This window comes from Aethina tumida, chromosome 7 (assembly GCF_024364675.1).
Source record: "Aethina tumida isolate Nest 87 chromosome 7, icAetTumi1.1, whole genome shotgun sequence".
NCBI classification, from domain to species: Eukaryota; Metazoa; Arthropoda; class Insecta; order Coleoptera; family Nitidulidae; genus Aethina; species Aethina tumida.
In genome coordinates, this window is record NC_065441.1 from 7,272,691 (window position 1) to 7,286,866 (window position 14,176).

The following is a 14,176-nucleotide window of genomic DNA, read 5'->3' on the forward strand; positions in this document are numbered from 1 at the left end:
GTTCGCATTCGCCATAATTTAAACTATTGTAGCATCGTCAATTAATTACATAATATCTTTAAGATTGGATTTATAAAATTAATATTATATCTGAACACTGAGTTAGTTATAAATTAAGTAGTCTGGTTTTTTCTAAAATGTGAAAGCCCTTGTCTTCACTGGATCACAGTACAGTGAAGACAAGTAGCTTTTAGTGACGATAAATTTAATTTTGTGAAACATTTCACTTTTGCTAACAGGATACTTCAATTTTTTGACGTAGGTCTTCTTCGAAGTGAAAGCATTAAAATGTAAGAAAGATCTTACAAAGAAGGATGTCGATACTTTTATCCATAGGTCTTGGGACGCATTCACCATTTTTTTAAATGTCTGTTAGATATTATAAAATAGGTAGACTTTCAATAAGAAGCCAAAATTGCCAAAATATATTAAAAAGAACAATATAAAAACGCCACATTTGTTTTTATATTCAAAAATTTTATTCCAAACTACCCCTCTATGGGAAGATGTCTTCCCCCATAATTTTTCAAATAGAAAGATTTTTAATTTTCCATAGAATACCAAATATAGTGATAAAAATTCTTCATTGTTTCTATCCAAGCTTTGATTAATTTAGTAAACCAACACACTGTTTATATAAAAAATAACATATTTTTTTTTGTTCAATAGAATAAAACAAAATTAAAATAGAATACGTCACTAGTTTTATTTAGAAAAAAAGTAATATATTTATAATTAATAATACATATGTATTATTATTTAGTTACCAATAATATTTCTCTATAAATATATTATTATAAATCCAATGGCGACAATTGTGAGTGGAATAGTTTTATAACAAGCACCTGTCAATAATAATGTACCATTATCTTATCTTGAATAAACCGAACAGAGAGGAAAGTACATCCACCTGGTTGGCACAGATTGCCCTATCGATAAACCTTATCAACTATACTTTGGGGCGATCGACGAGCAGTAGTTCCATATTGGATACTGATCGTGATTAGTTGTGTCGATTGTTCGCGATGTCCGGTCCTGGATACGAGGAATACAATTATGACAATTCTTGGCACATCATACCGCCGGATTATATGTCCGTGGAAGAGGAATATCGTTACCAGTAAGTATTTTTTACTAATACGCTGAGGAGTTATCAAATAAAAATGAGCGAAGTAAATTAATTAATAATAAATATAAAATATAACTTTTCATTTAACCATCCATAAAAGACTTATTATAAGTCTACTTAAGATTCTGATATTTATAAAATACAATAATATATATATTACGTATTGGAATTATATTGTTAACATTCAAACAATAATGATATTAAACATTATTGTAATATTATATCATTAACCCGGGGAAAATAAACTTTGTAATATTAAAATCTTTTAATTTTTGTAAACGTAAATTATAAAATTAATATTATCCTAAATGTATATCATAAATTATTAGAGAAAAAATTAATGTTTATCATATAATTTACATATTTTTACAATAAATTAGTATAAAAAATTCTATATAGTTTAAAACCAGAATTGATGTAAATATTCTGCACTGATCATGCTTTCGTAGGGTCCCTTAATATATCTATTACTGTTAGTCTAAATTAAAAAAAATAAGATGTTAAAATTCTATTTCTTAAATATTTATTTTAGATAAAAAGATGTATAAATATTTGATCGAAAATAAATCAGAATTTTTAATTTGAAATCCACTAATCTTAGTTTAGAATATTAGATAATAATAAAGCAAAGAAATAATTCATTTAATATTTTTATTTAACCAAATTTTAAAATTGAAAAAATATAAAAATAAGTAAAACTTGAACAATATATTATAAAAACGTATTTCGTGCCCATTTACAAAAAGTACAGTTTATACTGTATACATACAGTGGTGGAAAAATATAGAATATTTATTTACTTGTTACAAATATTAGTTAATGTTTTACCCATTCTGTTGCAAATCTGAGCAAATATAATTTACTGCAAGGTCCATTAATCACATTGATTATTATATTGTAAGTTAAGTTTATAAGTTCTTGTTTACTTCTGATGTATTTTGTTCAGATGCAACGGTCTAATACTTCCCAAAGGTGCTCCAAGCACAGTTAAGTTTTTTATTAGACGTATGTTTGACATTGTTGTCTTGTTTTAATATCCAACGAAATGAGATCTCCTCTTCGGCAAATGGAAACGTGGTGTTTCCCAGGATGTCTCCGTATTGTACTTGAGTCAAAGGACAAACTTTTGAAAAAAGCATCCTCAAACCATAACCCTTTCACCACCATATTTAAAGGTGATATTTAAAACGATATCGTTGCCCCACTGACTACCATCCGGCCCAACTGATGTACCGGTTGGTAAACACAAATTAGTGAATTTGTAATGGTGATAAAAATAAATAAAATCAGAGAATAAAAATCAAATTTTTTAAAAAATTCCATACTCTTTTCCACCACTGTACGTAACATTTTATCCCGATTTGGTGCGATTTTTTACGTTTGTCCACTCAACGTGAATGGGAAGCGGAAAACAGGCAAAAAGGTGTTGAGGCATGTTCTGATTTTCGGTACCATAGAAATTGACTTCTATTCTTAAAGCGGCGGAAGTTACCACCTACCCATTCAATTTATATAACCTGTCCGGTGTTTGATGTCCGAAAATTGAACAATGGGGGTATAGATACAGTTTTCAAAATTGGCTTTTGGAATGATGATTTCTGTCCGGACTACATGCTGGGAAACTTTTTTTAAAGAGGAACAAATAGATGGACAGTAAACAATAATGTCAGTAGCATCTTGCAGCACAATATTTTTGTATACAAGTTTTAATTTGATCTTAAAACTATGTACTATTTATTACAATATTACTGAGAACAAAAAAATTATTTTAAGAAATTAATATTTTTACTTACAAATAATCACGAAATATTAACAAAATATTGTAATATTTCCGTGTAATTTTATGAACAAATCTGACAAAGTTTCATACACATAATCTCTCCTAAGGAGGCAATTAGTTAAATCTGGCATGACACAAAAGCATTACTTCCATACCACACACCTAAAATCTAAATCCCCATTGTAGCCAGTAATTTTTTTCAAATAACCAAGTCATGTCCGAAAGCATTACAAGGTCTTAAAAACTATCCCGATCGAACGCGTCCAACGACCATTGAAAGTTCGCACCTCGAAAATGGGATTAGAGAAACACCAAACATAGCGTAAGCCTTTAGCGGCGTCCGATAAGTTGTTTTAGTTTGGGTGTTACATTCACAAGTTTAAAGGGTGTGGGAGGGCCGTTGCACGACACGGGAACGGGATGGTGATTGTGAATGGACGCACCGGATCTTACTACGATTTTACTACAGACGTGACGGGTGGTCTTCGGTGCGGCGACAGAAAGTCTGGCGTGGCAGGTATTTAAGTCAACACAGGTGTTCCTCGAAGCCTGGTTTTATTGGGGATGCGTTTTATAATGATTCTTGTTGGATTTTCGAGGGTGCCACTACAAAACGTAGCTAGATCACAATCGAAAATCGTTTCGAGCACCGCATTCAATTTCATTGTGTTGCCGCAATAAAAACAGGAATTTTCGGTTTCTTTTTGCCACTTGTTAATTTTATATAAATTGCTTTAATAAAATTAGGAACTTGGTTTAAAATTCCACACTTTTAATTACAAAAAGAACCACAAAATATCACAATTTATAGACCGATTTCACTCTATTCCATTAAAAAAAATAATATTTCAATTGATTTTCCAGTTATCTGATTATCATTTCAATAGAGTACATTATATTTTTAAAATGCTTTGATTTCACTAAATTCATAATTTATCCCGATGAAACATTAGATTATGTTACATTCTAACATTTCTTTAGTGGCACAGTTTGAAACAGTTTATTATTTGTGAAATCCAAAAAAAAAAAAAAACGTTTATCAATAACTCTTAATATAAAACATATACTTTGATTCTAAGTTATCCTGAATAGAACTAAAGATTATTTTGCTTCTAATATTGACTTAACATCACCATTTATTATTTATGAAACATCTTTTCTAATAAAACTCTTATATCTTTATAAAACAAAATTTGATTTCATTAAATTCAAAATTTATTGTCAAAAAAATGTAGATTATGTAAAGCTTAACGTCACACTTTGAGATTAATCACAAATTAAATAATATTATTATTTGTGATTTTTATTATTTCTATGAAATTCTTAGCCATAGTTCTTCTATAAATAATATATATTTTGATTCTGCTAAATTAAAAATTTATACAGAAAAAACTTTGATTTAACGTCACAGTTTAAAAGTAATCAAGAGTAATTTATTATTTATTTCTAATAAAATTCTTAGGCATAACTCTTTGTGAAGAACATACTCTGAGTCCACTAAATTCAAAATTTATTGTGAAAAAATTGTAGATTACCATATGTTGGTCTGACATTAAGTTAAGGACACAATTTGATCAAGAACATATTATTTGTGAATTTTTATTCTTAAAAAACTCTTAAGCATAGTTCTTTATAAAAAACATATAATGTTAGATTTTAACAGACAATTCATTATTAATCATTTTTTTTAATACACTTTAATTCCGCAAAATTCAAAAAAATTTATACTGGAAAACTGTAAATTATGTTAGTTTGAAACTGATTATAAACTGTTTATTATTTGTGAAAATTTTATTTTTTTTTAAGCTTATGTCCACTGTTCTTAAAAAGAACAAACTTCAATAGCAGTAAATTCAAAATTTATCCTAAAAAGACTGAAGATTACATTAGTTTTTTATGGGATTTCTATCCATTGTTCCTTCAAAAAAAAATTCACTGAATTCAAAATTTATTCTGAAAAAATTGAATCAGTTAGTTTCTAATATTAAAGTCACAATTTAAAACTCATCAAGAACAATTTATTTGTAAAATTTTTATTTTTATGAAACTCTCATCTTCAGTTCTTTATAAAAAACGTACACTTTGATTGCACTAAATTTAAAATTTAATTTGAAGAAACATAGATTAGTCAGTTCTTTATAAAGTAATATTTCCTATTTTAAATAAATATTTTATTATATTAAGATAAAGCTCTTGTGATGTAAGAACATTAAAATGACCTCTCTTAACTTTTGAGAAGGAACTGGGTTTTTCCAGATTACAATAATAGATAGATTACCACTTCAAAAGGAATCAGGATCAACTTAAATTAAACTTGTTTATCAAAATGTTTATATTTGACATAATTAACTATTTTATTTTAATTTATTATTTATTAGATTTGTTTATTAATTAGTAATATAAAATTAACATGGCTTATTTTATTTAAAAACAAAAATATTCACATAAAGTAAAAAAAATTGTATTGTCTAACACTTTGTTTTAAAATATAAATTTATACATTTTACATCAGCCAGAGTTAAATAATTTCAGTCATTAAAAAATTAGTGATAAACTAATTTTTTTTAAATCAATAAAAACAGAACATTTCAATTATTTTCGTCTACGCACCACCAGGAGTTAGATATGTATATTTGTTCTAATAAAAAAATTATTTTTGTCACTTGTTACTTGCATATATGTATGTATATATACTTTTCTTTTTTTTCGTAAAACTAGTTTGTCAATACTACTTCAAAATCAGTGATTAAGATTAACTAATTTTCTATAGAGTTTAATTTGAATATCTTTGTAATAATTAATCTTTGCAAGGAGCTATAAAGGAATTCAATTGAGAAGAAATCTGCATTTAACAACTGGGTTTTTCCACATTTACTTTTACCTATTTGTGAATACCACTTGAAAAGTTTTCTAGGTATGTTGCGGTATTCAGTTTTATGAAACATAATATACAAATAAAAAATTCATCAGCATAAATCAATAACTAAAAATTTGCAGAATTCATTATAACAAAAAATAAATAAATAAAGAATGGTCAGAATTGGAATTTTGAATTGTGAAGATAATTTTAATTTCAAATAGAAAATATATCTTTATTATAATAATATTCGTGAGAATTTGAAACAATTAAGTCTTTAAAAATATAGTATCATCAACATAAATCAAGAACTAAAAATTTGCATAATTCATTATAACAAAAAAAAAATAAATGAATTAAAATGAAAATGATGTAAATCGTAATTTTGAATTGCGAACATAATTTTAATTTCAAGTAGAAAAAGTAACTCTATTATAAATTGTTATAATAACATGACAGATGAACAAACGATTTGATGGATGCGATGAGAGCCCGATAAATTTTTCTTACTGTTACTCATTGCCGGGAAACGAAAATATGTCCAAAGCGTGACAAGTCACGAACGGGACGATACCTGTATCCTTCTGATCAGTCAGGTACAATTAAGTGAAGCGTTTTACAACATCTGTTTTGATTTTACGCCGGGTTTTTCCGTATTTTGATGATGGTAAATGACACTTGTCCTGCAATAAGATGATTAGACCAGCGTGCCCCCTAAGCAAAATTATCATAATCACATTATCTCTTGTCCATCTTCGAGACGACAAGTTAATATCAGCTTTCAAGTGTAGAAGAACATGTCAGTCAATTTGTAGAAGTGGATCAGGAACAAACGATAGACAGTTTATTTTTTAAGTTTAGTGTAGTGCTTAATATTTACCTTAATTGGTAAGTACAAAATACTCTAGTTTTACGATAGGAAGTAATCATACAATTGGCGAAATTTGTACAATCCGCGATCGATCATCGTTAATTGATAATCAAGTAGTAAAAACTTTAGTATTATTAGTCCTAACTTGATGATGAATACTACACAATCTAATTATATCTTTGATAAGTGGATTAAAACCATCGCAAATATTAAACTATTATTAATGTATAGATACGTCTGAATAAAAAGAATAAAATAATGTTTAAAGTTAATAAACACAATTAACTTCAATATCCAAATATGTAGTATACGTACATATACATATATAAAACTTTATTTTATACATAAAGGAGAGGGACATATTTATTTACTGTCTGCATTTACTGAAAAAAAAATACAAAAACTTAAGGCAAAAAACATAAAATATGTTATTATTTTAATTCATTTATGTAAAATATTAAATAATAATAATCTTATTAGTGTAATATAATTGAAATAATGTTTTACTTTTCATTATTTGTCTTTTTTTCATTTAGTTTACTTGATACGCAAAAATTTATTATTTTAATGCCTTGTAACATAAAGATATATTTAATTCATTTAATAATAAAATTATAGTATATATTGCTACTAACATTATAATAATTAATTATTTCAAATAAATAAAAAACATATTGAAATTAATCTTATTAATATAATATATAATTTTACTTTTAATGTTTACACAATCTTTTCCTTAACTATTTTAATAAATATTTATATTTATATATTTAAATATAAATATTGATTAATATATTTTTTAAATATCAATATATTTTTAAGCGATTTATCTTATTAGTGTAATATATTTATAATAATGGTTTAAATAATATCATACTAATTAAATATAAAACAAAGTTTTTTATGCAACTTAATTATTATAATTTTTACTTAATATGTACAATTTCCTTTCCCTTTAATTCCTTGTAACATATAAAATAATATTTTATTCATTTTAAAATAGAAATTCAATATTATTTATAAAATTTTAATTTTTATATTTATTAACATTTGCTTATTTTTAAATTTTATTAATTAAATATAATATAAAATTGTGATAGTTTTAATTGCTTAGAAATTTTCATTTTAACTTTAAAACTGTATTTGTTATTTAATACTTAAAATTTTATTATAATTTTAATTTCTTGTAACATAATCGTGACATGACATGATATCAAAATATTGCAAAAAATAAAAATATACATTGATATTGATATTATAGTAATCAATAATTACAAAATATGTAACAATTTAAAACAAAAAATCCATTATTAATTATAAAATATTAATTATTTTTAAATATAATATTTTTATAAGAGATTTGTCTCAATGAAATATACTAATTAATAGTTTAAATACTATTTTACTACTGAAGTGTAATATAAAATTAGTTCAATAGCTTAGAAACTTTTATTTAACTTAAAGATTATAATTTTTATTTAATGTATAAAATTTTATTACAATTTTAATTTCATGTAACATACTTATATGTTTGACTCACATCAAAATATAACGTATTAAATTATAGTAATTAATAATTTCAAATAATATTACTTAATTTAATTTAAAATTTAAATTTATTATATAATTTTAATCTTTTTGTTTTACAGAGACTTTTCTTTACATAGTTATTTTTTAATATCTCTGAAAAATATATTCTAATTTGTATTAAATAATTAGTTTTAATATAATTTAATTCAGTAATTATACTAATGAGCAAAGAACAGTATTATTATGTAGTACTGTAATTAATTTATATTTTGATTCGTTAAATTAAATATTCAATATCAAAATTATTCATAAATTCCATCATTTATAAAAAATAACAATTTTATGTACATCTTAATCTAAATTTATTTATTATAATAGAGTGTATTACAATAATCATAAATTTCAAAAATTTAATATTTATTAATTACATAAAAAAATAAATTCATACAGTTTTTATGAAGAGTTGAAAGATTTTAAAAATATTTTTGTATTATATTTGGTAACTTTATTATATAAAAAATACGTAAATAAATTTATGTCAAAATGAAATTTAAATTTATCTAATATTTAGTCGTAATTAAACAACAACATATGAATAGTTATTAGAAATTTCTGAAAAAAATACTAGATGTAAAAGATAAAAATCGTTCAATATTTTAATATTTAAGTAGAGAAAAAAGTTACTTACGGATACTTCATATATGGTATTTTATAGTAAACATAACATAAACATAAACATACTTTTTTTTGTTACTACCTCTTATAAGCAACATTATGTTAATAGAGACCTGGCTTATTTTATTTTTAAAAAAGTACATTGTAAAAGTTTCTACTCGTGGTCTTTTAATATCCCTAATACGTATGTTATGTAAACCCGCAAAATACACATACGCAATTACACCCTTGAAGAGCACCCTTTGAGCCACAATTGCTGATAACTAGATTAGCTTGCTGCACCAAAAACCAGAATTTACTTTGTCATGTAAATAATACGGATCCATCGACAAAACAAAGCAATACATATTCCGGAGTAGCGCAGCACTCGTAACGAAAATCCCCCTCGACGGCAGCCTCCTTTGTCCCGTTTACATTGTGCTAAGCACCGCTACCAAGTGGCAACGGACAATGCAAACATTCCCCATTGGTGGCTTTCAGCTCCGCCCCCTCGCCTCCAGCTCCGATTGGACGCAAGAAGAGCCCTCGACTGAAGGGCAGCTCTTCAAGACTCTTCAGTGGCTCTCCAGAAGCTTTCGAGTGTTCGCGTGTCCGACCACTTAAACCCCAGTCCGCGATACTTTCGCCGTGTTAACAGTGCAAAGGGAATAAACGTATTGTTCAAAGTGGCTGCCGACGAGGAAAAATCTTCCGGCGACAGAACCATGACGCCGACCACATCGCCGGCCTCGACGCCGATCACCACACCGACGACGGCCACGTCGGCGGCGGCGGCCTTCCTGGCGTGGCCGCCTCTGCTCCTGCATCCGTGGGCTCCGGCTCTTCTGCCGGGGGCCTGGTGCAATCCGGCTCTAAGGTCCGCTCTTCCGGGGTTAGTAACAGTGCTAGTTTTTCTGTTCCTTCCAAAAATATTAGTAGTAAACGAGTCTTGATGAACCTTCCAATTAGAAAATGTAATATTGTTTTGCGTTGTGTCCTTGTAATGTTGTTTTTGGAAAAGTAATAGACTTAATCTTAAACTTGTTTCAAAATTTGGCTCACCAATTTTTTGACCTCTCTCATATGTTCGTTGTTGTCAACTGGAACTTCTTTAAAAGAGCACTTTAGTAGAATAATTGCAAAATACCAATAACTTATTATAAAATTGAAAATGGTTCAGAATAAAAAATTACTAATATGTTTGATAAAAATTAACATTAGAACTAAAATATCTCAAAAACGACTGCGTTAGTAAAAGTAGTCAACAGCACTTTTTTTCTAAATTATGTAGAGTTTTAAAAAATATTCAATGGCGTAGAAAATAGGGGAAAAAATGCGAAAAAAACAATTTTTTAAATTTAATTTTGAAGGACTGTATTTTCTTCAAGAGAAACTTTGGAAAAAACTTTATCTAGATCTTCTTCATTATTGGACGTGTTCTAATTGTTCCCAAATTTTAACAACCGATTTTAGAAACACCTTGTACATTAGCTCTAACTCCAAAAATATGTTTTTTATTAACACATTTTATAAACACCTTGTACATTAGCTCCATCATTCAAAAATATAATTAAGAAGAAAATATTTTAAAATGATACCAAAATATAAAAAAGTGATATATCGTTATATAAAAAATACATAAATTAATAATAATAATATAAAATTTGATATTTACTTTAATAATATGAAATATGAATATCAAAAATATACATTTAAAATCAGTAGAAATTAAAAATCTATGTTTTAATTCGCTCTTAAAGTTAAAATAGGCTTAATTTTATTTATAATACGTTGAATTGTTTAATGTGGAAGGATAAACAGTTGTATATTATGGTATTTTATTAAATTGCTGATACAAAATATCACAAATATCAATGAAATCTTGTCATTCAATCTTGGCCATACATTTCTTGATATAACGTCATCATTTAATTCCTCCGACGGTTCCCATTCTTCGGCGAGCTGTGAACACTTTTTTTTATCCCGTAAACAGGATTCCGCCTGTTAACTTCGAGCATTACTCAAAGTGGATTACAAGAACCGTGTAGACCCAGGCCCATTAAAATAAATCCAATCCAATTTTCGAGAGGATCCGAAACTCACCTTGACCACCTGTATTATATTGCCGGGACGTGACTTTTTGAGTTTTCGCTAGATTTCGGTCAATTGTCACCTGTGTCATTGATGCCATAAAGCCAAACAGTCAGGACCGCAGGTCGCACAATACGTGCAGCCAGAAATTCCAAAAGGGATGTTAAATTGTTCGCATCCGGTTCTTCGGTCACTTTACGGAAATCATTATTGAACGCATTATTGAACTGGAAGGTGGAATGCAAAGTACAAAAGGGTCTTTGGATAAATAAAAGAACTGTAAACTATGAGTGTTTTCAAATATATTTTGGTGATTATAGTGGGTTTTAACTTAACGTCGAATATCCATCGTGCAATGTATCAAGCAATGTAACTGATAAGATATCTCAGTACAATATTTGTCGATTAAACAATACGAAAATCAAATTTCTAAATTCAACAATTTTTGTTCCAGATTATTGGATAGCATGAAAATGAACGGCAGTCCAATGGGCAGTCAAAAAACCACCCCCGGCTTCGCAATCAGCGACATTCTCGAATTAGACCGTAACACCAACCAAGAAATGGACCCAATCAGCCCCGTAGCACCGATGTACCCCAACCACGACATGGCCTATTTTCCCAGACACTGGCCCCAAAATCCCGATAACGGTAAGCTGAAATCCCAATACAAAATCAATTTAATTCAGACAATACCCCATAAAACAGTTATTGGTGTTGTAATACACAATGCGAAGCGGGGACGGTGAATCGTTTGACACGGATACATCACGGGGTGTGCCGCGGGGAACAATTACGAACCGGTAAAAGACACATTAAGGGGCTGATTGGACCCCCGAATACGTGTCAAGTCACGCCCTTTTCTAGAACATCTGCTTCTAAATCCAGCTGGTAAAAGCAATGCCATCATTTTTTTTCGCAACTGTTAATTGTTCTTTGACTTTGGGTTTGTCATATAAATTGGGCTATACGTCTAGTATAGTACCAAAAAGACATTTTGTTTGTAAGAGGACAAAGGACTGGTCTTTCATGGACCTATCAATTCAATATTTAGTAACTCACGCTACTGGAGCTATCATCATACTTATCCTAATCTCTCTTTAACTTAAGAGTAGTACTTGATCAAAATAATATAAACTAGCATTGGCATCAAAGCATATTCAAATTAAGTTTACAGATGACAAAGATACGTGGTTGTAATCGAATGAAAACGTTGTGTGAGCTTTTTATCGTTTATGATTTAACGCATAAAAAGTGATCTGATTTCTTGAAGTACTGGATCGTGTTTTTCAGTCAACTCAAATATTTGAGCGGCGCTCTGATTAAATAACAATATTGTATGGAATAGTGTCAATGATATTATATAAACATTCAATCAATGTGAACATCCACGTCGTTCTGAATAAACGTTTCGAAATCGATAAGAATTTCTTTATTTGTGTAAACAGAACCTGTTAGCCGATGATTTTGTATCGCGAGCATAATAAAGCCGCACCGGAAACGCAATAAAAGTTTTGTGGATTTTATGGTGTCCCAGCACGACACAAATAAATCAAAACCTTAATTGGATTATTTATTTGTTACAGTACTCCATCCGCCCCCGCACCACATGCACATGACTCACACGTCCCAACTGAGTCCCGATAGTACTAGTCCCGCGATATCCGAAAGATCTAGCGTCGAACCCATAACGAATAACCAAGAAAGTACTTTGCCCCCGAGCCAACCAAACAGCGCACCCTCAGCCTCAGACAACTTGAGCGACATCGAAGGCGATGACGAAGGCATCGACGACATGAAGGAATCCGGCGACGGCCAAAGCGGCAGTCACAAAAAGAGGAAACGCAGAGTGCTGTTTTCGAAAGCTCAAACGTACGAATTGGAGAGGAGGTTTAGGCAACAACGGTACCTGAGTGCGCCCGAAAGAGAACACTTAGCGTCGATAATTAGACTGACACCGACTCAAGTCAAAATCTGGTTCCAAAATCATAGGTATAAGACCAAAAGGGCGCAGCATGAGAAAGGTCTTCACGATCAACAGACTAGCAATACGTTGCCTTCGCCGAGAAGGGTGGCGGTGCCGGTGCTAGTTAGAGATGGTAAGCCGTGTCTGAGCGGAGGCCCCAAACCTAACGAACCCCTTCCAGGCGGAATGATGATGCCCGGACATCCCACACATCATTTACTTTACGGACAACCGCGAGTTTGGTGGTGAATGTTAAATTAATATCTATATTAAAAAAAACCTTTTTTAGTCAAAGTTATGTGATCTTAATTTTTAAAGATTGTTGTGAAATGAATATAAATGAAATTTACGTTGGATAGATAGATTTCAAATGATGGCGAGTTTAGGTAAAGTTTCGACTGACCATTGGAACGTCGTCATTCAATGGACACCACTGTGACTACTTTAACAAAAAACGTTTGCCTTTACTCAAAGTCATTTCGAATGTTTTAGGTACTGTCGCCGATTTTTGTATATAATTAGAGAGTTGTATATGTGTAAATAGAATTAATAGATTTTGTGTATATTAGAACGTAAATAGAACAAATTAAGAAATGTGTTAAAGCACCTCTGTTTGTTTCTATCTGTACAAAAGACTAATTTATTGAAAGAATAAAAGATATGCAATCATATATTTATATTTTCTAACTCCCGTAAATGAACTTAAGTGTGTATACAGTGGTAAGTATGAAGTTACAAGTAAGTAGAGTATGTTAAATTAATTATCAAAAAATTATTCAAAATTCATAAAATCATTCAAAATAGTACCGACTTAATCACTACAATACATATCTTTCAAATTTGTTACTAGTACTACTAGAAAATTAATATAATGCTATATAATAACTGGCTTATCGAAGTAGTACCTATATTCTCTCATTCCCTGCTTTGTTATCAAGTTGAAATTGCATTTTTTTAATAGATCACATACCATATATTAATTTTATACGACATTTTCTAAATAATCAATGTCATTTTATAATTCAATGAACAGAAAGTACTAACTAAAATCTTGTGTAAGTACATTTACAGTTTGTTATTTAACAAAAAAATGGTTAAAAAATAATGTTTTTAAATTAATTAACATTTTTATTAAAAGTCTTTATTTCAATCTTAATTAAAAGTCTTTATTTTAATCTTCTCAACTATTAAATTGAGTCCTTAGTACTCTTAATATAATTATATACTGATACTTAAGTTAACAATATAAAACATACAAAGATTGTTCCATCATAATTTCTGTACATCAAATTTCGATG

The 14,176-nt window shown here is 28.8% G+C and overlaps 1 protein-coding gene across 2 annotated transcripts; it reads left to right on the forward strand.

The window, feature by feature from the left end:
• Positions 1-999: 999 nt before the first annotated feature.
• On the forward strand, positions 1,000-13,549 carry LOC109601209 (homeobox protein vnd-like). Of its 2 annotated transcripts, none has more exons than XM_020017431.2 (3): positions 1,000-1,120; positions 11,367-11,563; positions 12,499-13,549. In XM_020017431.2, the coding sequence occupies exons 1-3, from the start codon at positions 1,026-1,028 to the stop codon at positions 13,125-13,127; spliced, it is 921 nt and encodes a 306-aa protein (XP_019872990.1). In that variant the 5' UTR covers positions 1,000-1,025; the 3' UTR covers positions 13,128-13,549. The 2 variants fall into 2 exon arrangements, with proteins under 2 accessions (XP_019872990.1, XP_049825787.1); XM_049969830.1 differs by lacking the exon at positions 1,000-1,120 and adding an exon at positions 9,451-9,713.
• Positions 13,550-14,176: the final 627 nt, after the last annotated feature.